At 36.3% G+C, this 23,306-nt stretch overlaps 3 protein-coding genes across 6 annotated transcripts; 2 read left to right on the top strand and 1 right to left on the bottom strand.

Moving 5' to 3' along the window:
* The first annotated feature begins 243 nt into the window (after nt 1-243).
* LOC113337724 lies at nt 244-4,512 on the top strand. Of its 4 annotated transcripts, none has more exons than XM_026583319.1 (10): nt 244-335; nt 423-473; nt 561-622; nt 704-771; nt 890-1,008; nt 2,201-2,291; nt 2,385-2,684; nt 2,760-2,855; nt 2,962-3,017; nt 3,101-4,512. In XM_026583319.1, the coding sequence occupies exons 5-10, from the start codon at nt 986-988 to the stop codon at nt 4,485-4,487; spliced, it is 1,953 nt and encodes a 650-aa protein (XP_026439104.1). In that variant the 5' UTR covers nt 244-335; nt 423-473; nt 561-622; nt 704-771; nt 890-985; the 3' UTR covers nt 4,488-4,512. The 4 variants fall into 4 exon arrangements, with proteins under 4 accessions (XP_026439104.1, XP_026439105.1, XP_026439106.1 ...); XM_026583320.1 differs by having other exon boundaries at nt 700-771; nt 2,210-2,291; XM_026583321.1 differs by having other exon boundaries at nt 700-771; nt 2,385-2,657.
* On the top strand, nt 4,484-7,472 carry LOC113337723. Its single transcript, XM_026583317.1, has 2 exons — nt 4,484-6,594; nt 6,670-7,472. The coding sequence occupies exons 1-2, from the start codon at nt 4,537-4,539 to the stop codon at nt 7,351-7,353; spliced, it is 2,742 nt and encodes a 913-aa protein (XP_026439102.1). The 5' UTR covers nt 4,484-4,536; the 3' UTR covers nt 7,354-7,472.
* Nucleotides 7,473-13,434: 5,962 nt separating this feature from the next.
* Nucleotides 13,435-14,451, bottom strand: LOC113337732 (aspartyl protease family protein 2-like). The gene has a single exon (XM_026583329.1). It carries the CDS (start codon nt 14,449-14,451, stop codon nt 13,435-13,437), a length of 1,017 nt encoding a protein of 338 aa, XP_026439114.1.
* Nucleotides 14,452-23,306: the final 8,855 nt, after the last annotated feature.

Genomic DNA, 23,306 nt, shown 5'->3' with positions numbered 1-23,306 from the left:
ATTCGCGCATCAAAAACAAAAGGAACGAAAACAAGGAAGAATACATCAAAGGTACTTTTTAAAGATTGTATTGTTGATTCTGATCATATCTTACTTTGGTTTAGGCTATTGAAATTTGAAAGTTTGTGGCTGAATTTTCAGGCCAAAAAAAGTGTGGTGCAGCGAACAACAACTAATGGTTTGTTCTTGGACACAAATTATCCATGTTTATCTATATATGGCGAGGTATGCTAATTCATTGGCACACGGTTAGTTCAACAATGATTGATACCTACTTCTTAGTGTCTCACACTTTTTAATTGCTGTAACAAATGGATCGTGACTTAGATTACGCGGTAAGAAAATCCAATAATCATATTTTTAGATGTCTACCATTTTAGCTTTCTGACTGTCATATTAACGGAAACTCTCGATTTCACAAGATTAAACATTTAGCAAGGAATGGTGTTATGATTGACTTCCATGATATGAAGGTTTGTTCATTCTATGTTTTCTATCAATTTTATTTTATTTTATTTTCCATGAAATGTGATCTATTTTCCATGATTTGATGATAAAAGCCGATTGAGGAACGGCTGATTGTGACTGATTTGGGGAAGAAAAATACGTTGCTACTCCCGAGGTAAACGATATCACATTCCCAAACATTCTTACCAGTCATTTTGTTTTTTATGTACACAAAGTTACAAATTTTTGTAGAAAGACCGGCAAATGGGAGACAGAATTTATCTTAGTTTGCACTATGGGCCTCAATGGAAGCAAAAACATAAGGTACTACTCAGATCATTCCCATTAATTTTTTTTTCTATCAATTGAATTTAATTTTCTAAGACTGCGGCAATGCATTTATTTATGAAATGCACAGAACTAATGAATTGCTTATACTCAGATTGTTGTACGTGCTCCTCATTGGCGACACATGCTCCTCATAAACACTTTTACGTTCTCAAACGTGGTGAAGAAAATGTACCCTAAAAATGGATAAATGGCAGCAAAGACAATTGAGAGGTGTGGATATTGTTTGCAAACCTCTACGCAAAGTATTTTACAATATTTTACCATTAAGTGTCATCCGTTTGCATAATCACATGCCACCTCAATAAAACTAATTTGCTATTTCCAATTCAGCATAGTGAGACAATGGTACGTCATATTTCACTTGCCAAGTGTGGTATATCCTGATGCATGTAATTTTAGTATTTCTTAAATTTGAAATTAAAATATTTGTTATTTTAGTAACCAGTGAAAATTTGAACTCACATCGTTACCAATAGTATACCACAAATTGAAAGGATTTGAATATGCCGGAAGCGCAAATCCCATCGCACCGAAGGAGCATGAAAGGTTAAGTCCAGTGAGAAATCACTGATAATAAGCATCACTACCTAAAATGTATAGGAAGATTACAATGTTCATGTTTAAAAAAGAAAGGATAGTTTCTTTCTTAATTTTGATGACCCTTTTTACTACCGTCTCTAACAGAATTTACACCATTTTCATGTTCCGAGACTGCATGTAGAATATCAACCGAACTAAATGAAACACGACTAAATATAAATGACCGACGCGCCAAATATCGGAGTGTATGAGTCGGTATTGAATGGATACAAAAGTTAAGGAAAAACTGAAAAAATGAATAACTAATAACTGTGCACACCCACTACCTTGCAGTTTCATGATTTGTATCTTTCCAGTAGTGGGAGCAGTTCAAAACGATGAAGTTTTCTTGAGATCATTACTCTATAAATAGACTGATTAGGTGTCCTTAAAACAAAATTATAAAAGTTCATTCCCTGGAAGGTTTAACATGTGAGTACAAGTCATTACATCGACAATTATATTCTGCACTCTGTTCGATTTGATTTATTGGATTTAAGCTATCCCAGTTTCAAATCTGGGAAGAAAGTGAAAAGCGACTAGATTTACCTCAAAGAATTTTTTTTAGGTGATCAAATATTTGGATGAAAGAGACATGAAAAACTTACTATCATCCATCAATTTATTGATCTAATGATGGCCTTTAATTACCCATCTTATAGTTTAACAAATCCCATAACCAGGATGACAAATTAAGAAGTTTTCCATTTTTTCATGGTGGGATGCGGATCATCGATCGACTGTCTGATTAGAGCCTATATAAAAAAAGGATTATTAACCTTCATATTACAACACCTTATACACTAACTACATTTTCTATTAATGAATGCAGGAGACACACGAATCATGAGAATCAAACAAATGATGGAGTTCACATGCTCTATAATGGACATAATTTGACTACCCAAGTTATTGTAAGCATAATTTTGGAAATTTGGTTGAGTTGTTTGTTTTATGTTGTTTAATTATTTTTTTTAGTTAACATACTTTAATTTTTATGTTATCAGCATCCGTCAGTTGCATATAGGACAGTGATTCTCGAGAGGTTAAAAGATGTGCATAGTGAGACAACAACCGAACAGCCACCGCGGTGTGTTGTTGCGGGTCCACCAAAGGAGAGAAATAATCTAACATCGACAACATCATCTCGAAGATCAGAATCCCAAAGGCGACGACGTGGGATAGAAAAACAACACAAAGAGATGAGAGAACAAGAGCATCGTGAGAAAGGAGCACAAATTGAAAGAGAAGCAGCTGCAGAACGACGACGAGCACCAAAGGTAAAGGGAAAAGCTATTACTGAAGAGGTGCGCATACATAGTAATTAATTGATTTTATTGTTAAAATTTGAAAATTTACAAATTTATTTACCAAAACTATAGAATCCTCCATGCAAACGGATGCGCCCGAGTGGTATACAGATTAGAGAAAGCGAGGCTTTACCACATGAGCATGAAGATGCAGAGTCATATGAAGAGGTGAATTAACTTGAACGTTAAATAATTTACTCGTGCACATATATAATTATCATTTTTAAGTTCAAAAATAAAAGAATCATAGTGGTTGACAAAATTTACAATGCAGTCGGTTGTATTACATAGGAGAGTTGGTAGCACATCAGACGCTCAAAACACTGAAATGTAAGGATTTAAAAATTTAGATTGCATAAATTTATTTAGTTTTTGAATAGGGTAAGCTAGATTACCTGATTATCACTATGCAGGCCGTCTATTAATGTTAGAGAAGATGATGGGGTGTCGGATACTTACGAAATTGACGAAGTAGATTACGACACTGACGAATTACATGATTCAAATACTTTTATGAATCAGGTAGCTGTTGTTGCTACCGATGTACGTCATTTTCTGGGACAAATGGATGTCAAATGTCAGCACTGCGGGGCATTGCACTGGATGGCAGAAAAACATACAAATTCATTTTTAATAAACCCAAAATTTGGTTCATGTTGTCTCCAAGGCAAAGTTTGCCTACCGTCACTGTGTGAACCACCGGCAGCCATCAGAGAATTGTTTGACGGAACCGACGCCGAATCAATTTCTTTTCGGAAATATATTCGAGAGTATAATACAACTAATGCGTTTACTAGCCTTGGATGCAAATTAGATACAAGAGATTTGAAAGGGAGAGGTCCGAGACCTTTCTCAATACATGGGGAGTTGAGACATTTAACCGGAGGTGTTCTACCAGCTCCTGGGACTGAGAGGATGGCGGTTTACTCCCAACTGTACATCTATGATCCAGAATTTTCATTGTTTGTCCGTGGCAAAAGAAATCCTCAGTTAAATATGAATGTCCTACAGAAAATTCAGAATACTATGATCCAATTCAATGTTTTTTATACCAAGTATCGTCAGGCTTATGCAATTTTAGACCAGATGAGTCCGGCCGACCAGAATATCAGAGTTTCACTTCAATATAAAAAGTCGACTGATAGTAGGCGTTATAATCTTCCGACAACAGATGAGATTGCGGTTATCGTTCCAGAAAATACTTATAAGGAGACTGGGGTGCGAGATATTATATTGCATTTGAGAGAAAACAACGGATTGAAACAAATTTCGGAGTGTCATCCGGCATACTTGCCTTTACATTATGTTTTACTTTTTCCTTTTGGTGAGCTGGGATGGTCACCAACAATGAGGCAATGGGATGCAGTCACCAAAACCTATACGAAAACAAAATTATCTCAAATGAAGTATTACAGTTACCGCATATTTGAACGTGCAGAAGAATATTCAATCATCTTAAGAGCCGGAAAAATATTTCAAGAGTTCTTAGTTGATGCATGGGCTGCTACAGAGCAAAGTAAGTTGGCATGGCTCAGATTCAACCAACCAACTCTGCGTTCTGACCTCTACATTTGCATTGCTGATATGACAAATGCGGATTTAAATCCGGGTGATAGAGGTAATCCTGTTATTTTACCATCTTCACACACTGGAAGCGGGAGGAATATGTACGAGATATACCAGGATTCGATGGCTATTACACGTTTTCATCACCATCCAGATATTTTTCTTACAATGACTGCAAACCCAAATTGGACAGAAATAAAAAAATGCACTTTTACCCAATCAGAGTGTCACTGATCGTCCTGATTTGGTAGCTCGAGTTTTTGAGCTGAAAAGAAAAGCATTGATGAACGAAATAAAGGAAAAAAAGGTGTTCGGCACGGTGGTCGCCCATGTTCATACCATCGAGTTTCAAAAACGTGGGCAACCACATATGCATGCTCTTATATTTTTGAAAGATTCGGAAAAAATTCGTACGGCAGACATGGTTGATAAATTTGTTTCGGCTGAATTTCCTAATGAGATAAATGACCCAATACTGTTTGATACCGTAAGCAAATGTATGGTTCATGGTCCATGTGGAGAGCGAGATCCATATGCAGCGTGTATGGAAAAAGGAAAATGTACAGAAGGATATCCTAAGAAGTACACCGACACAACAACTTTGGACGAGGGTGGGTATCCGAGTTATCGTCGTCTTCGGGATGGAATAGAAGTAACTGTCAGAAACAACAAAAAGGCGTATAATATAGATGTTGTACCCTATAACCCGCATCTGTCAAGAATGTTCAATTGCCACATCAATGTGGAAATATGTGCAGGAATAAGAGGTGTAAAATATATTAACAAATACATTTACAAAGGTGGTGACCGAGCTACGATGGTTTTGCGAGAACATGACGAGATTCAACAATATATTGATGCGAGGTACATTGGACCACCTGAGGCTGTATGGCGTTTGATTGAGTACCACGTGCATGAAGAATATCCTGTTGTACAACGGTCGGCAATTCATTTACAGAATAGGCAACGGGTTGTTTATAACACAAGGCAATCAATGACCTCGGTTATACGAACATCACATGAACATATGACGAATTTGATGGGTAATTTTGAATATTATGCTAAAAATCCCAATGCTCCGGCATATACTTATCAACAGTTCCCGCAACACTTTGTATGGTGTAAAAAGGTTAAACAGTGGAAAATTAGACAACAAGGATTTGCATTTGGAAGAATGTATTTTGTTAGCCCTAACGCTGGAGAGTTGTACTACTTACGTATGTTACTCACAACTGTTAGAGGTGCTAATTCTTTTGAAGACTTGAAGACTTTAAGTAATGGAGACGTAGACGAGGTGCACAATACGTTTCAAGATGCATGTATTGCACTTGGGATTTTAGCACATGATGGAGAATCGGAAAAATGTCTTCAAGAAGCAGTGGTTATGCAAAATGGAAATCAGCTGAGGAAACTATTTTGTATTATCCTATCGCAATGTAATCCATCAAGACCGGAGGTGTTGTGGGCGAAATTTGGAATGAATATATGTGATGATCTACCACGTAGATTGCGAACAAGGTTTAACATCCAAAATCCAACAGATGAACTGGCAATGGATTACGGATTATACCTGTTGGATCAACTGCTTCAACGATCTGGAAAAAAACTAGAAAAATATGAATCAATGCCGAGACCAAGACATGATTGGGGTCAAATAGTAGGTAACAGATACATTTGGGACCATAGACAACTTCAGTTTGCATTAAGTGATTCGGTGATTCAGTCAGATATTGAGAAATTGAATGTCGCTCAACGTTCGGCGTACAATGCGATAGTGGATTCTGTGAATGATCGCAATGGACGAATGTTTTTTCTGAATGGGAGTGCAGGGACTGGAAAAACTTTTTTGTACAACACAATAGCAAGAAGATGTCGTAAAGATGGAAAAATAGTCTTAACTGTTGCTTCATCTGGTATCGCTTCACTACTTCTTGATGGAGGTCGAACGGCACATAGAACTTTTAAGATTCCATTTGAAGTCCAAGATGATAATAGTATTAGTATTAGTAAAGACTCGGATTATGCCCAGCTGCTGAAAGAAGTAAGATTGATCATATGTGATGAAGTTTCAATGCAACATAGATTTTGTGTGGAAGCAGTTGATCGCCTACTACGAGATATTCGCAGTGATGACAGACACTTTGGAGGTGTAACAGTCGTCTTGGGTGGATACTTTAGACAGACTTTACCAGTGGTCTCGAATGCAAGTCGAGAACAAACTGTTGGAGCATCTATAAGAGGTTCATTGCTTTGGGATTACATTACTGTCTTGACGTTAAACCAAAATATGCGATTGGAGCAGGAACCGGAAAATTTGGAGTTTGCTGACTACTTGCTTGAGGTAATGAAATTTCATTGAGTAAAACTATATTTATCGTATACATAGTTATTTTAAATCCGATTAATTGGTATGTAGATTGGAACGAACCCTAAAGAGGTTGTTAATCTGCCATCGACAATGGGTAGATGTCAAAACATGCATGAGCTAATATCTTCGGTGTATCCTCTGTTGGTAATGGACGAACCAATGTCTCCCAAATACTTAACCGAGAGGATCATTTTATCTCCACGTAATGAAGACGTCCATAAGATTAATATGGATGCATTAGAAAGATTACATGGGGAGACTTACACGTATTTTGCTGCTGACAAAATGATTCGGGATGATCATGGAAGGGATTCGGATTTTACAACTGAATTTCTCAACAATTTAAGTCCACCAGGAACACCTCCATTTAAGCTAGACCTCAAAGTTGGATGTCCCATTATGTTGCTGAGAAATCTGGCACCGAAAGAAGGCCTTTGTAATGGTACAAGACTGGTGGTGACGAGGTGCGGACGACACGTGATTGAAGCTAAAATCATAACTGGAGAAAAAGCTGGTGAAGTAGTATTCATCCCTAGAATAACTTTTCAACCTTCAGCTTCAGAGCTAAACATACAAATGGAAAGACGTCAATTTCCCATACACGTTGCATATGCGATGACTATTAACAAATCCCAGGGACAATCGGTGAAGTATGTGGGAATTGATTTACGTACTCCAGTATTTAGTCATGGTAAGCTATATGTCGCATTGTCCAGGTGTACTGCTGCATAGAGAATTACTTTATTATTTCCAAATGAATCAAATGTGTCTTTAGATCCAGTAACAAAAAATGTAGTGTATCCTGAAGTATTATTGTAGAATTTGATGCTTCTTTTAATTTTAAAAGAAGTAATGGTACATGTAATTTTTAATATTTCTTTAGATTGGATGATTTTATTAGTTTGTTATTTTAGTATTTGGTGAAAAACAAACTCCCAGCATAAAATATCCTCAAGGCTTGCACCAATCCGTATTTGGTGAAAACACGACTAAAATTAAAACAACAACACGCCGAAGGCGTACGAGAGGTTGATACCCTAGTAATTATCTATAGAGGACATATACTCTTACATGTAATTGACAGGGTTAATCCTGTATGTATACGATGAGACATATTCGGTGGTCAGCCATATTTCTAAGAACTAGATCTTGCACGACAGAGTGAAAACAGTGAGAGCTTGTTCTTTTTGGGGAAAAGGAAACTATATTGGAAAAACTAGGTGGGTTTACAGCACGGGATAAATCCCTCTCCATCACTTGTGCAAACGACAAAGACCTAAAAAGCCAATAACAACACAAAGTACTCACTATCCATATCCACGATCAAATGATCTTGAATTTAATCTTTTGCATTTTTTAATCGCCTTTTCTTCATACCTTTATACAATTTTATTACCGTTTTAAGCTTTCCTTCGATCCTTTATCTAATTAAACCTTTTCATGTCTGTGTAACAGGGTTGTGACGCATTTGGAGCTCAACTTGGTGGTCGGAGTGGTTTTACCTGACACACGTTTGTTGTTCCTCAATCTTTCCTACTATTAATTAGCCTTGTTTATCTACAAATCTTTCTTTAATCTGTCTGACAATTTTCTCTTCTACCAATATTAGCTATTTATTTTAATTCTCTCTTTCTCACGCTTACGGAAACTTTAGTTGCTGGCAGCCTAAATCTATGATTAAGTTATCCAAATCTCAGAATCCATGGAACAAGTGTCTCACATTCACAAACGGTGTTTTTAACCTATGATTAAATTATAAAAGCACACAATCGCTTTTGGTTAAAAAACACGGTAGGTGAAGAAGTATGGCTTCATATATTCTACGAGAAACAACCTTTGTGGTCATTGTTATACTATTGATCACAAAGAGCAAGACTGTGAAAGGATTGCAAATTTTCTTCTCCAACAAAAAAGAGGCTACCTGTCTACTAACTCTGTCATTTACCCACCGTCATGGTCCAACCTGGATAATCGTGGAATGCGAGTCACAGCCCTGTGCATCAAACACAACTTGAAGTTGTTCCAGAAGTGCATACAGAGAATGGGAACCAACATGCAATAGTTCCGCATGTCATAAATGTAACAAATACACCACAAGCAGGGGACTCCAACAATGCTTCTCAAATTCAACACTCGCAGTTATCAACTTATCAGTTATCAGCATCAACAACATTCAGCTGAGTTGGTCAATCCGGCAGACAACACGATGGTCCCAGTCACGAGCATTGATTATGACGCCCAAGGTATGATAACAGTTATTAATAGTAGAAGGGAGAGAGAGAACAGCTTTGAAAGAAGTGGTAAGAGGATTAGATTAGAAATGGGGGAGTCTAGGAAGAGTTTGGTTCCTAATCATCAGATTAATCAAAATAGCTCTGATAGTCTCCAAACAAATAATCAAGACTCGGCTCTCTATGATTCCCTAAATAGAGAGTCAGGAAGTCACATGAATCTGCTTAGAGCCTATCTTGCAATGGGAGAATTTGATATCACAGCTGATGATTTGAATGCTCATAATGAAGATCCAGACAAGATACATGAAGCCATAGCTTATAAGGAACCCATTCAATCTCTCATTCAGCATTTTGAATCAAATCAGTAAAGTTACCATCCCTCTGATTCCATCTGAAAATACACATGTAATTTTGGATAATCAATCTTAGACGCCTAACTCTCAACAGTCTTACCATGGAACAGTGTCAGATCAGAACCGCTCTCCGGGGAAAAGCTCCAAGTGCTGATCACCAGGTAACTTATAAAACTATACCCATCTCTGTTTCAATTTTGCTTCCTAATTTTTCAATGTCCTGCATGTTAGTTTTATTGCAATTAAAATTGATCATCATAACATATGAAATTGCTTGGGTGGAATGTTCAAGGCTTTGTAGCCAAAGACACTGGAGATTACTTAGCAGACATAATTAGGGAGCATGACCCACATTTAATTTTCCTTTCCAAAACAAAAATAGAAGATTCAGACAGGGCTAAAATTTCTGTTACAAAGATTTCAATACCCTAACAGTTGGATAGTCAACTCAGTAAGCCTCTCAGGTGGTTTAATTCTTCTTTGGAAAAATGGTTTTCCATGTGAAATTGTGTCTTCTGCTGACAATGTGATACATATCCTAATAAAATCAGACTGATCAAAAGAAGAATGTTTACTGTCCTGTGCTTATGATCTGAGGGAAAAACCAATGGGATTTTTTGAAAGATCTGAGTGAAAATGTGTACCAGCCATGGGCTGTGATCTCAATATCCGTTTAAACAAAAAAGGTCAGCATTCTAAGAATAATTCCATAGATAATTGGGTCGTAATGCTATGGGTTCGATTGACATGGGTTTCATAGGGTCTAAACACACTTGGACGAATACAAGTAGTGGAAGATGATATAAAAGGAATAGAATAGATTATGCTATTCACATTTCCCTTATTTTTGTTAGAGGGAGAGCAAATAATGAGAGAGCGAAAATCGGAGTCTAACTCACCAACTAGGACATGTCCATTATATTATTGAGACTCTGACCAAATTACCCGTAGTAAATGCACCTCTTCGAATAACACCACCACCAACTCTGCCCGCAACCGGAAAATTCTGGTGAATGTTAGGTAAAAACACCACCACCGTCACCTCTGCAACCGACAAATTCTGATGAATTTATAGTCCCCAGCTACTGAACCATCACCACCGTGAATCCATGCGGCGAGTTTTGGAAGCAGAGATGATGACAACAACACTAAATATTTCCATGCTAGAACTAATAGAAGGAGAGCTGTAAATAATATAACTGCTTTAAGAGATTTTACTGGAAAATGGTATCATAATAAGGATGATCTAGCCAACTTATTTCCACTATAACCACAACCAAAAACCCCATTCTACATGAATCTCTCTTTAACATTGTTCCAAATATAGTTACTTTAGAAGACAATGAAAAACTCCCGGCCATTCCGGATAAAGAAGAAATCCATAATACTTTGTTGAGCCTGTTAAGTTGGAGTGCACCGGGATCAGAAGGATACCCCGCTGGATTCTGCCAATCTGAGTGGGATCTAGGAGACGACATCACTTCAATGGTTCAAAATTTTTTCATCAATAAAAAAATGCCAGATCAAATTAACAGTACTGTCACCTGCCTGATTCCTAAATATCAACACCCTGCAACACCTTCTGATTATAGGCCGATAGGATTATTTAACTGCTCCTATAAGATAATCTCAAAACTGATTAATTGTTCTTAGAATGAAAGTTCTAATTGATAAAATCATTTCTCCTTCTCAGGCCTTATGTTCCAAAAAGACAGATTAATGATAATATTGTTCTAGCACATGAATTAATCCATACAATGAAGAAATCCAAGAGAAAAACTCCACTAGTGGCACTAAAGTTAGACATGTCGAAGCTTTCGACAGAATAGAATGGTCATTTATAGACAATATGCTCATGCATTTAGGTTTCAATGAAGAATGGAGGTGCATCATTCAACAATGTATTAGCATTGTCTCGGTTTCTATCAGACTCGATAGTAGTCCTTGCAAGTCATACATTCCTACAAGAGGTTTACGACAGGGAGATCCCCTGTCGCCATACCTCTTCATTTTATCCATGGAATTCCTTTCAAGAATGTTGTAAAATGCTCAGATGCATAATCACATTCAAGGAATCAGTGTTAATCAAAATTCCACACCAATAACTAACCTTCTTTTCGCCGATGATTGCCTTCTTTTCTTTCATGCTACCAATCAAGGCCTCGATAATATCACAACCATTTTAGAGGAGTTTGGCAAATTATCTGGCCAAATGATTAACTACTCTAAATCCTCGGCATATCAAAGGAAGATAAACTCAAGGTCATTAAAAGTTTAGTAGTCAAGAACCTCTTTAACTCTGACAAATATTTGGGTATTCCAATTCTCCTTGGAAAATCTAAATCTTCGTCATTCAGTTCTATCAAGAATTCTTATAAAAATAGATTTCAGGGATGGAGCTCAAAAACCCTTAACCAAGCAGCAAGAACTACAATGGTTAAATCAGTTTTAAACTCTATCCCAGCTCACTACATGAGTAGCTTCAAAATTCCTAAAAACACATTAAATCAGCTTGATACACTACAAAGAAGTTTCTGGTGGGGACATAAAGAAAATAAGGAATTATATTCATTTCCTCGGATTCTATGTGTACCTCTAAAGACAGTGGTGGTCTAGTTTTTCATAATTTACAAAAGCACAATTTAGCTTTACTTGCTAAATTGGCTTGGCGACTCTGTACAGAAAATGATAAGAATTGGGTTGTGAACATGAAGGCAAAATACTCTCCACATTGTAGCTTCCTTCACCTGCAACAACCGCATAACAATTCTTCTTGGGTCTGGAAAGGCATAGAAACAGGTTTGGAAATAGTGAAAAAGTACTACCAATGGAGAATTGGAACTGGTTCTAAAGTGGTTATATGGTATGAAAAGTGGAACTGGTTCTAAAGTGGTTATATGGTATGAAAAGTGGATCACAGGTTTAGATAGTCCACCAAGGCCGAGAGAAGATTATAATGAACCTGCTAGACTGGTGTATATCTCAGATCTCATGTTTCATAATCCCCGTAGATGTAATTTGCAGTTAATTAGACAAGTTTTCACGGAGCAGGTTACTGAAATGATTCTGAAAATGCAGATCTCAGAACTCAGTGAAGATAAAATGATAACCATTGCAAGGTTCCTCTTGACTCTCGCCTCGGTTGTTGTTGGTTATGTGTATCCATTGCAGGCATTTGAGGAAGATAATTACATATCTAATGATTTTAATGACTCTGTCACCAACGAACTGTAGAGGAAGATTATCTAGATTGTTGCTTTGATTATCATGAATGGAATCTTTTTATACAATATGGACCAATAGGAGTGTTCTTTCGTAATCTTTCTATACATAATGACCAAGGGAATATTTTTATACAATATGGACCAATAGGAGTGTCCTTTCGTAATCTTTCTATACACAATGACCAAGAGTGGCGTCTTTCCATGATTAGAACTAACGTAAGAACCTAGTGTCTTTCCATTAAAAACATCAGAACTTCTTGACATAAATTCGGGAAAGCAACCGATCGTATCTTCCACATGGCTTACTTATATCAGAGAAAATATCAGGATCATTGTGGTGACGCCATATCAACAAAACCATTCTTCTTTATACTAGGAAGAATTGATAACTCAGTGTCGTTTAACCTTAAAAAGCTACTATTACCTACATACTAAATTGGATAATTTAGTATTACATTAAGTTGTTTACGCAATCAATGACATAAGAGAAGAGGGGTATTCTCATTATCCTTTTAGTATTCATTGTACATCATCAGATGCAAACACCCTTACGGCCAAGGCATTACATGCCAAAAGAAACATAAAGATGCTACATATTGTAATACATTGCTATACTAAGAAATGCTGCTGTACTTGATATTTAAGGAAATTAGTGTAGTCTCATCTTATAATTATCTATAGAGGAGGACATATAGCTCTTACATGTAATAGACAGGGTTAATCCTGTATCTATACGATGAGACATAATCGGTGGTCAGCCATATTAGTAAGAACTTGATCTTGCACGACAGAGTGAAAACAGTGAGAGTTTGTTCTTTTTGGGGAAAAGGAAACTATATTGGAAAAACTAGGTGGGCTTTACAGCACGGGAGAAAGCCCTCTCCATCACTTGTGCAAACGACAAAGACCTAAAAAGCCAGTAACAACACAAAGTACTTACTACTAACTATTTTCCTATATAAAGCAAGCAGTTCCTATTGTATCGAAGCAAGCAGTTTGTGATCAGCAACTAGAGGGATCAAAACCGATACGATGATTCCCCATGGTTTGATCTATGACGATCCTTGTGTGCTGCTGAAATATATTCCCTATGATGTTCACGCCACCATTTTTTGATGCAGAACCAAACCCGAAACAAACTGCTTTGACATCCGGGACATAACTCCATATGCTATACGGCAATAACAGCATTTTAGCGTCACTCCCGTTGAAGGTGAAAGTAACAGTTGGTGAGTCGGCGATATCATCCTCGATTACCTTGTAACATGGACGCCTGCCAAGAATCCTATAGGGCGATCCCCAACCCATTGCATTAGCATAACCAAGGAACAGTTTTTCCAATGCAATGTATATTGGATCCGGAAGATCAGTTGTGGTCGCCCCTGAGTCAATAACCATTTTAATAGGGAAACTCGTCTCCGCAAGCTTTTGACCCTGAACCTCTATCCCCGTCACTACCACCCCATAGTCTTGGCCGGGATGATAATAGTCATCTATCATCGGTGTGTAAAAAATATCACGGGACACTTCACTTTCCCCGAAGATAAGATCAGCTGAAACACCATCTAGGCCCACTCGTCTATCTATAAGAAAATATGAGAATTTATTAACAGAATAATTCTCTTTCAGAAATGTATAGAACGACCTTTTGCCCCTGCTCAGTGCTAGTGATCCATCAATGTCATGAAATCCAACGTCTGCGTAAGAACAACCGACAGGCACATTTTGAAACTTTTTTTCCCTCGGCTCATCATCATCACCTCCACCATTTTGAATCTGCAACGTGAAGGTTTCGAGTGCCAGCACCGAATGAGCGAAATTACCATTTGAGTATCTGGACTGCAGTGTACACTCACTTGTCCTGCACCTAGCTGGCCATGAGCATTTTCCGCATGGGAGCTTGTTATATGATGCCGAATTGTGGTGATTGAAGTAGGTTGGCTGTGAACAACTTACCAAATCGCAGTCATGACACCGAACCCACGAATCTGAGTGGCCGGTATCGATGTTGAGCATCATAGTTTGACTTGGAGTACCAATGTCGATTTCCGAATAATACTCATATGAGTATGACCGGTAAAGGACGGGCGAGGAGATATAGTCTTTCTTTGATATTTTTTCTCTAGGTGTGGGAAATTTATGTTTTACGGCGATCTTTAATGAAAAATTCTTGTGTAGACCACTAGGTATACTCTCAGTTAGATCAACAGAACGTGACTGTAAGGAGACATGGACAAACGAGAATAAAATAACCATACATAACCAGGTGCTTGACATGTTTAATTAGCACGGGAGATGATGATTAAGTGGTGTTGTTATTTGGATTGATAGGTGTCATCGTTTTTATAGTTGATGATTATGGTGGATAGCTCATGTAATTGAGATTGGATTTTTCTTTTCTTGAAAGAGTAATGGGACGGGATGTTAGATCAGTCGTGTAATTGAGATGATAGGTGGTAGATGGATCATCCTAATTCTCACTCGCATTCTTGGTTTGGCACCGGGCCGGGTCGCCTATATTTATTGTATAAAGAACTTAAATATGTATTATATTTGTGCCCGTGCTTCGCACCGGGCATTTTTTTCTTTCGAATGGTGTGCGCCTGTTTTGCCCTGTGACAATGTTTTTTTTATTCGGTGTGTGTGGGACTTCGCCCCGCCCCATATTTTATAATGGTAATTTTTGATTTGATCGCAGGGAACGATTTAAAAACCGAAACAGAAAATACACTGCTTTCAAAAAAAGAAATTATAAAAGCACACAATGCATGTTGCCTAAGAGACCAGATCCAAACACCCAGAAGACCCCAACTTATAGAACCACTTTCATATATATAGCCCCGGTCCAGGCACACCACCTAAAAGCTGGTGAAAAACCACTATCATCAAAATTATAATGCCTCCATCACTGAAATGCCATTACCCATTATGCTTACAATCTTGACCATCGGCAATGGGCCAATGGCCTGTATGCATATATCTTCTCTGCTCTTTGACCAATGTAAGATTTGTATGGTGACTGCGATTTTTTCACAGGAACATATGCATTTTGCTGCTGATAATTTTTTGTGGTTATTAAGATAAATTTTGGCATTTCTACGATCAAAAATAGGTATTCTTTGAGAGATGGGTTCACGGATGCCTTACGTTAAGCTCAGTTTTTGGTATAAGTTTTAATTTTATACATAAAGGATTTTTGAACAAACATGATAATCACATCATAAGCATAGTTGTATTAGGAAGGGTACCTGACGATGCCATCTCATCGAATCCAAGATGTCCAGCAAGAACACCCGTAAAATAAAATACCTTGAGAAACTCATGTTAGTTTCTCCTTGTTGACCTTTTGTGTAATGAAATAATAAAAATTCATATACCTACAGTCAGAGACTGGTTAAAGGTACGAGGCTACGACTTGTGGTGTTCGGATGATAACGCCCAAAGGGTTCACCGTACTAAACCACGTGTTTTCCTAATAATCGGTGCCAGGCGATGCAATAATGTTGTGCACGTGTGTGTTTGTGTTCGTGCTTTCAGAGATTCAATACAAAATAAAACCCACTGACATGGAATTCGTGAGTGGAAATAATTTTACCTCCCGTACCAGACGGGCGACGAATCAGTTGTAGTCGACTCAGGCCACCGACTCCTACGTCAGTGTACGAACCTGAGGGGCCGAGACAGTATCGTAACTGTCGTCCTTCCCTGCAACAGTTTTTTTATTTAATTTTAACCCTTCCTTAGGGTTTTAAAAATAATAAAGTCCAAAGATAAAGTCCAAAAAAATGTCCAAAAATAAAAAAAAATTACAAAAAATAAAATCCTATTTACAGTTTCTAAAAATAAAACAAAATAACTATATACAAAATCTTCTTCTTCACTCCTTTTGGATTCCTCTTTTCTTTCTTTTTTTGGCGGTACTTTCCTTTTATAGCACTTTTTATTTCCTTGTAGCTTCGCTCCAAATCTGAAAAGAATCAAAAAAATACCAAAGGCGTAAAAGAGAATAAAAAATAAAAAAATAAAAAAAATCTAAAACCTAAAACCTAATACAAATCCGCGTCGGCGGCGCCAAAAATTGATGTGGTTGTAGAACTGGTAAGTAAAGTTCGTTCAACTCGGACTTGTAAAGAATAATTTGTAGACTTATAATAAAAATAGAAAATATATATACAAAAGGTTGTCATAGTATCGAGAGGTACTGAGACTCAGGATTCCACCAAATTCCATTCATGTGACTAAAATAATAATTCCAATCAATTATAGCTCAAATATTAAAAATATGGACTCTTATTCTTTGCCAAAAATAGATTCCGAAAGTAATGGCTGTAAATCTAAAGCATGGGACATCAAAACACTTAAGCTAAGCATGACCCATCAATTGAAATCACAACCAATCAAGATAAATGATAAATCAATTCAATTTTAGTGCAAAAAGTCATATAAAGAATTAATAGAATTACCAAAATGATGAAAAAAGGCTTCCTCCGTCGTCCCAGTGTTGGGGTTTATCTCCTCATATCAAAAACATATTCAAAAGATTGAATCATGGCTTAATAGGTGTTTTTATTGAAGAATAATATGAAACAGGAGATTACAAAGAAGTATGAATTGTTGTTTAAGAACGATAGATTGAGTCTGTTGTTGATCAACGATATTTCTTTCCGACTATTCTATGCGTCTTATGTTCTTCAACTACTTCTTCAGCAGCATCAGCAGGTATGATTCTCTGCAACTCCTCCTGCAGATCCCTGTGGCCTCCTAATCGACCCCAAACTCCCGACCGACCTTCTATATGACCCAACCAATCTATTTATATCAAAAAGACCGATTAAATCTCTCCAAAATCTTCCAAAATCTCTTCCTTTCTCTTCACGGCAAAGTAGCGGCAATTTCTTGTTTTAGAATTTCTACGCGTTTCTGAGCTTTCCTTTTGATTCCAAACTCTTCCTTAGATAGATACAAATCTTTTGGAAGGTTTATAGAACTTTAATCTCTCTAAAATTTCCTAAAACAGGTCAAACACGTGACTTTCCTTTTCTTTTTTTTCTGTTGTGATAAAAATCTGTCGATTGAGCCCAGTTTAATCGAGTTCAACACCCATATTAGATTCCTAGACCCATAAGGAGTCTATCCTATGAAAATCAGAGGTTTAGTCGACCTCAAACTCCTCCAAATCACGCCCACCAAAACTGCCAATAAATGGGACATTTTTCCCGCAAAAATTAGAATGTGAAGGGGAAAGGTTACCCCTTATCCAGTGGTCGCCCCTTATCCGCTTTTGGAGTCCGTATAACACTTGTCCCTTGGGTGCCTTTAGTAATATTTATGGGATGTTTTCAACACTTTTTTCGGGGTTCCTCCGGGGTATTTCTGGGGTGTCACTGGTACGTCTTCTACGGAGGTTCAAATGCCACGTTTTGAGCTAATTTCGCCGCAAAAGCTTATTTCTCCAAAAAAACCTACAAAGAGATAAAATACCAAAATAATACAAGTATGGGTACTAAAAATATACAAAATAGAGATAAAAATAGACACATAAATGCGTCTATCACTTACCAGCACATATTTCGAGAAATATGTAAGCGAGTTAGACTCATCTTGAAACAATAAATTGTTCCACATATTCAAAAATTATCAAACACAATATGTGCGCCCCAATTCTTTTTCCATCCTCACCGCATTTACTAGGGCTTCTTGGTGAGGCTGCACTTTCAACACAATTAGGTTGTGTTGAGGTGAACAAAATCTTGCTCACCACAGGTATTCGGAAAAAAATCATGCACGGACTCTAGGAATTTAACAACTTCCTCGAAACCTTCAATAGATGTTCCATACCTTTTTAAAATGTTATCCCTTGTCGAACTCTTGTCTGGTAGATCCTTCTTAATAGTACTCGTTGCTTGATTGGTTTTCTTTGGTACCCATTTCTGAGTAGCTTTTGGAGCAACGTATTTCTTTTTCTCCCCAATATAATTATGAAACTTCTTGGGGGGAATACTTGAAAAACTGGAATTATGAGACACATTTTTTCTCCAGTTTGGAACATCATATCTTGTCATCTTAACAGAATCAAATCTGGTTTTATCTCGTTTAAGAAATCTGCAATTCCTTTGGAAGTGACCTGGTTTTCCACAATAAAAACAATGTTTAGTAGAAAGGAAAAAGTTATGTTTAGTGTTACCTGAATGTGTATGTGCTTGCTTTGGAACTTGACATGATTTCCTATTTTCGTTATCAGTAGTTGATAGAGATGCTTTATTTTTGTCAACCGTGGAAGGTTTTGGTTGAGAAGAATATTTAGTTTTGACATATTTTACCTCTTTGCAAATACTAGGAGCGTCTATTCCTTCATAGGCAGTCCTCATGTATCATGATAAATTCTACATGCTCCCAGTATCGAGGTTAATTTATCTTAGCTGCTATTTCTAGACAAAATCTCTTTTAAGCTCGAGTTTTCTTCTTCCAAACTTTTGACCTTTTCAAGCGCAATAACTAGATCATTCTTGGATGATTCACATTGAAATTTGAGATCTTCTCGTTCCGAATCAAATAACAAGTTCATCTCAATGCTCTCCAAGTTATCTAGCTTTGCTTGAAGAATAATTTCCCGATCACGAGCTTCGGCAATTTATTCTTTAAGCTTTCGTATTTCGTTGAGATAATCTCTTACACCACTAGAATCAAGTTGGTTTTGCAAGTATTTATTCCGACTACGAAGTCTGTCATATTTAACTTTCTCACTGAAAATGGTATTTTCAGCTTTCGAGAGTTTTTGATGACATTCCATAAGAAGATTATTAGCAACTGGATCCACATGGAACACTTCTTCATCAGAATCAGTATCCGAAAGAATTTTTTCAGAAGCTAATGAAACCTCGCCTGCGTACTCTTGGGTATTATAATATTCAGGTCCATCATCAAGAGTAGGCAAAGCTGCTGTATATGCCGATTTTCTACGGCTCCAGCTAGGACATACTGAAGACAAGTTCCCGAAACCACGATATAACATTGTACATCATCATTAGAAGATGTTGTAATTTTAGAAAAACTATTTTTCCTGTCTCTCAAGAATTTTCTAAATTATCGTGGAGTAACATCCTTAGAATCTGGCGAACCAGAATTATTCTTAGAGGATTCAGAATTGTTTACAGCTTTAAGAGAAATCACCTTTTTTCTAGATGCGTGTTCATTATCAAAGATCTTTAACTTTTCATCAAGATTATTTTCGAAGAGTGTAGATAGATTGTTTGCTTCTTCAATGGCATGTTTCTCAGACTCGTATCTTGATGGTAGAGACCTGCACTCAATATCTTTCTCAGGAATAGTTCTTCCTAATGAATATGAGGTGTTAACTATTTGAAAAAGTCTTTGGTCAAACAAATCAAAGGTTTCTTAGACTCGTATCTTGATGGTGATGAAGATCGATAGGTTGCTGAAATGAATTAGTTGCTTGACCTGAACTGTTTTTGAGGTAATTTATCTTAATTGAAGTATTCTGAGTTGAATTGTTTTGATTTCAAAGTTTGTATGATTGTGAATTGAACTGAGATTGATAAAGGTATGGATTTGGAGTGAACTGGTGTTGCTTTGAGTTAAGGGAAAGAACAATAATTGATGTTGGAGTTGTAATTAGTGTAATTGGTAAAAACTGGTCTATTGTAGCAGGTGTTAGTACTGAACTGAAGATAATTGAATTGGTGATTTAGGGACTGAGATTGAGGCAGGTGGTATGTGATATAGTTGAGTGTTACTCAGCTAATAATGGTGATACGAATTATGTGTTGCAGTGGGAAATGTTGTTTCTAGTGAGGACATGAATGAAACTGAGATATGCTTTAGAGGAATGCTTTGAAGTTTCAATGGATATCAGTGGCTGTTAGAGACGTACTGTTGGTGGCTGGTATTGTTTATGTTGGCTCTAAAGGGTGCATAACAGCTAGTGGTATTGTAATGAAGCCACAGGGTTAGTGATGAAAAAGTTGTTTGAGATGTTGTATTGAATGGGTTAAAGTGATAATGATGCTGCTGTTGGAGAATCAGGTTGAGTGTTGAAGGTGTAACTGAGATGATAGTTGTGGGACTATAGTTAGTGTTTGCTGTGAAAGCCTAAAAATGCAACTACAGGTAATCTTAGCTTGTAAATTAATTATGAAGTTCACCTGGATTGATTATATCTCAGTGATGAAGTTAATGTGAATAAATATTGTAGAATAATATGATAAAGAAAAAGAATATGTTGTAGGAATTGAAGCTGTAATAGTTTAGGCCTTGTGTTGATTTGTTAGTCAGATGTCAGACTATTCTGTTTAGCTGACTGAGTCAGATGTAACCTGACTTACCTGAATCAGTCTTGTTGATGGAGTTGACCCATTGAATCACCCGATTTGACTCAGTTAGTTGACTGAGTTAATCAGTTGACCGATTTAGACCTTGACCGATTGACTTGACATTGACCCTTTAACTAACGTTGACTGTTAGTGACCGTTAATTGACTTCCTATGACCAGACGTTGACCGTTGGTTGTCCCTAGTGGACCAGGCCTTGTGTAATGGGCTTGTTTAGTGAACTTGGGCTTAGGTTTTTTGGACCCCTTATGGTCCGAATTGACCTTTGGTTTCTTCTACAAGATTGTAGATATTCATAAGACATATATGATGGAATATATAATCAACATAATTGAATTAGTAAACCTTTATATATGCTAAAGAAATATAATGAAAAGGTGTATAACCATAGTGGGCATAGAACCATTATATACTTCACTTAGCTTATAACCAGAGAATTATATGAGATTAATTTATGAGCCTTGTGTGAGACTTTTTGCTAGATTCTTAGTCTTCTTTTGTGATTAACAGTTGGTCTATATTAACAACGATCGATTAAAAGGATGAACCAGTGGATCATGGATCTCGAGGTAGGCGTGGCTTGTCAGCAAAAGAGGTGGGAACACTTTTAACTCTTTTGAAACCATTGTTTCTTTTAAAAAAGTTTATGTTTTACAAACTCATGCATTGTCTATTTGTGCATTTCATACATTGTTTAGGTTTTATTATGATTGTTCTGTTGATTCTTTGAATCTTTCCATGAATTGGAAAGGTCTTGTAATGTTTGTTACTATGAATTGTTATTGGAAATGAGAATTTCCACATGTGGTATATAGGATACGCTCCTTCATTTATATCTACATGAATTCAGCTTTTATGCTTATTAGGTGTGGAACAACCCGGCATCAATATAGCTATGTAGGTGTGAAAATCCCGGCATCACTAGTATATATTTTTTGAAGAAAGAGTTTGTCCATATACATTGTTTGTGCTTTTCCAGTGACTTAGTCACTTTGATGTTTGGGAAAACATGAATTGTTTTCCAAATCTTACTCATGATTTCTTTAAAGTTAAATGTTATTCCTGTTGGGCACCCATTTTACGGATGATGTGCTCACCCATTCCCACTTTCAGTTTGAGATTCGAATCAGAGTTGCGCAACGGAAGCTTCAAGGAGTTGACTCCGTTAATTAGTTAACTTCTGTTATGTCTATATGTTGTATATAATATTTGTAAACCAAATGAATATTGTATATGTATCATTTGAGAGAAGTTCTTGTATATATATATATTTCTGAGCGAGGCTAGTTTTGGGTTAAGTTTTATAGAAGATTTCTTAATTGAATGCTTAAGTATTTGTTGTAGATTTGTGGTCCCTTTTTATTTAGTTAATCTCTTGGATTACTCAGATGCTAGCTTCGGGACGCTACAGTTTTGGTATCAGAGCTCACTATTAGATCTTATATGGGAAATGATAGAAATTAGCCGGTGCTAGTTAGTGAAATAGGTTAGTTTGAACTGGGTAAGGTTGTGAGATAAATCTTAATCACTAAAAACTATCTATGGTTAAAAGAATTATTTGATTGATTGATTTGTTTGTTTGTTTGTTTGTAATGAAGTAAAAATTGTACAGTACACCAATAGATTTAGCTGATATGGATTTGAGAATAATTGATCTAAATAGTATGAACAGGTACACAATTCAATACTAAAAATACTGAGATTAGTATTATTGATAAATCTTGAAAGCCACATATATACTTTTTAAGCACCTTGACTTATATGTAGGGTCAATAATTTATTATCACATAAATGTTAATGATACCTTTGGGACTCAATAATAATTGGAAGACTAGTTAGAATAAGAGTTCGACCATCGATGTTAATAATAAAAATATTATTATAATAATTATAGGATAATAACAACAAAATGTAATTTTTATTAATAGTACAACTTAAGAATTATTTAGCAATAATATAAAATTTAATTATGATTAACTTTTATCGGCGTAAGAAAATAAATGTTATAATGATAATAAAATATTAATACCAAATGATTATGACAAATTGTTAGTGGTTATTTACTTATATCCGATCACATAATGAAATAAACAAATAGATACATTGAAGATAATATGTAATAATTTAGATAACTAAATTGTTTAAAATGTTGTGAACTATTTATATTTTTTACAAAATAAATTTTAAAACTTACACCAATTGCGATAAAATTTTAGAGACTAATTAATTTTAATAATTGTATTTTTAAATTTTATGAAATAAATTATTAATTAATTGTGTTTTTATAAAATAATTAATTTTTTACAAAATAAATTTTACACCAATTGTGTTTTTTGAATACTATTAATTTTAGTAAATTAATAATTAGTTAATCCAGCACTGGGGAATAGTGAAGGTTGTGTTTTCTCTGTTCGTAGGAAGGCATTGTTGGGCTTGGCTAACCTTGAAAGGGAAAATGCATTCAGAGATGACCGATCATAGAAGCTTAGTATAATTCTTTAGGAAACCGATAATTATAAACTCACA

The sequence above is a fragment of the Papaver somniferum genome, unplaced genomic scaffold (assembly GCF_003573695.1).
Source record: "Papaver somniferum cultivar HN1 unplaced genomic scaffold, ASM357369v1 unplaced-scaffold_176, whole genome shotgun sequence".
NCBI lineage: Eukaryota > Viridiplantae > Streptophyta > Magnoliopsida > Ranunculales > Papaveraceae > Papaver > Papaver somniferum.
Note: the sequence above shows the minus strand (reverse complement) of the source record. Positions and strands in the feature narration are given on the sequence as shown.

What these genes read in the sequence shown, in the direction of transcription:
- LOC113337724 (XM_026583319.1), top strand. Translation starts at nt 986, where the DNA reads ATGGCAGCAAAGACAATTGAGAG. An exon ending in GAAAAGCTATTACTGAAGAG is followed by an intron (nt 2,685 to 2,759) that starts GTGCGCATACAT and finishes CCAAAACTATAG; the next exon opens with AATCCTCCATGCAAACGGAT. An exon ending in GACGCTCAAAACACTGAAAT is followed by an intron (nt 3,018 to 3,100) that starts GTAAGGATTTAA and finishes ATCACTATGCAG; the next exon opens with GCCGTCTATTAATGTTAGAG.
- LOC113337723 (XM_026583317.1), top strand. Translation starts at nt 4,537, where the DNA reads ATGAACGAAATAAAGGAAAAAAAGGTGTTCGGCACGGTGGTCGCCCAT. An exon ending in TTGCTGACTACTTGCTTGAG is followed by an intron (nt 6,595 to 6,669) that starts GTAATGAAATTT and finishes ATTGGTATGTAG; the next exon opens with ATTGGAACGAACCCTAAAGA.
- LOC113337732 (XM_026583329.1), bottom strand. Translation starts at nt 14,451, where the DNA reads ATGATGCTCAACATCGATACCGGCCACTCAGATTCGTGGGTTCGGTGT.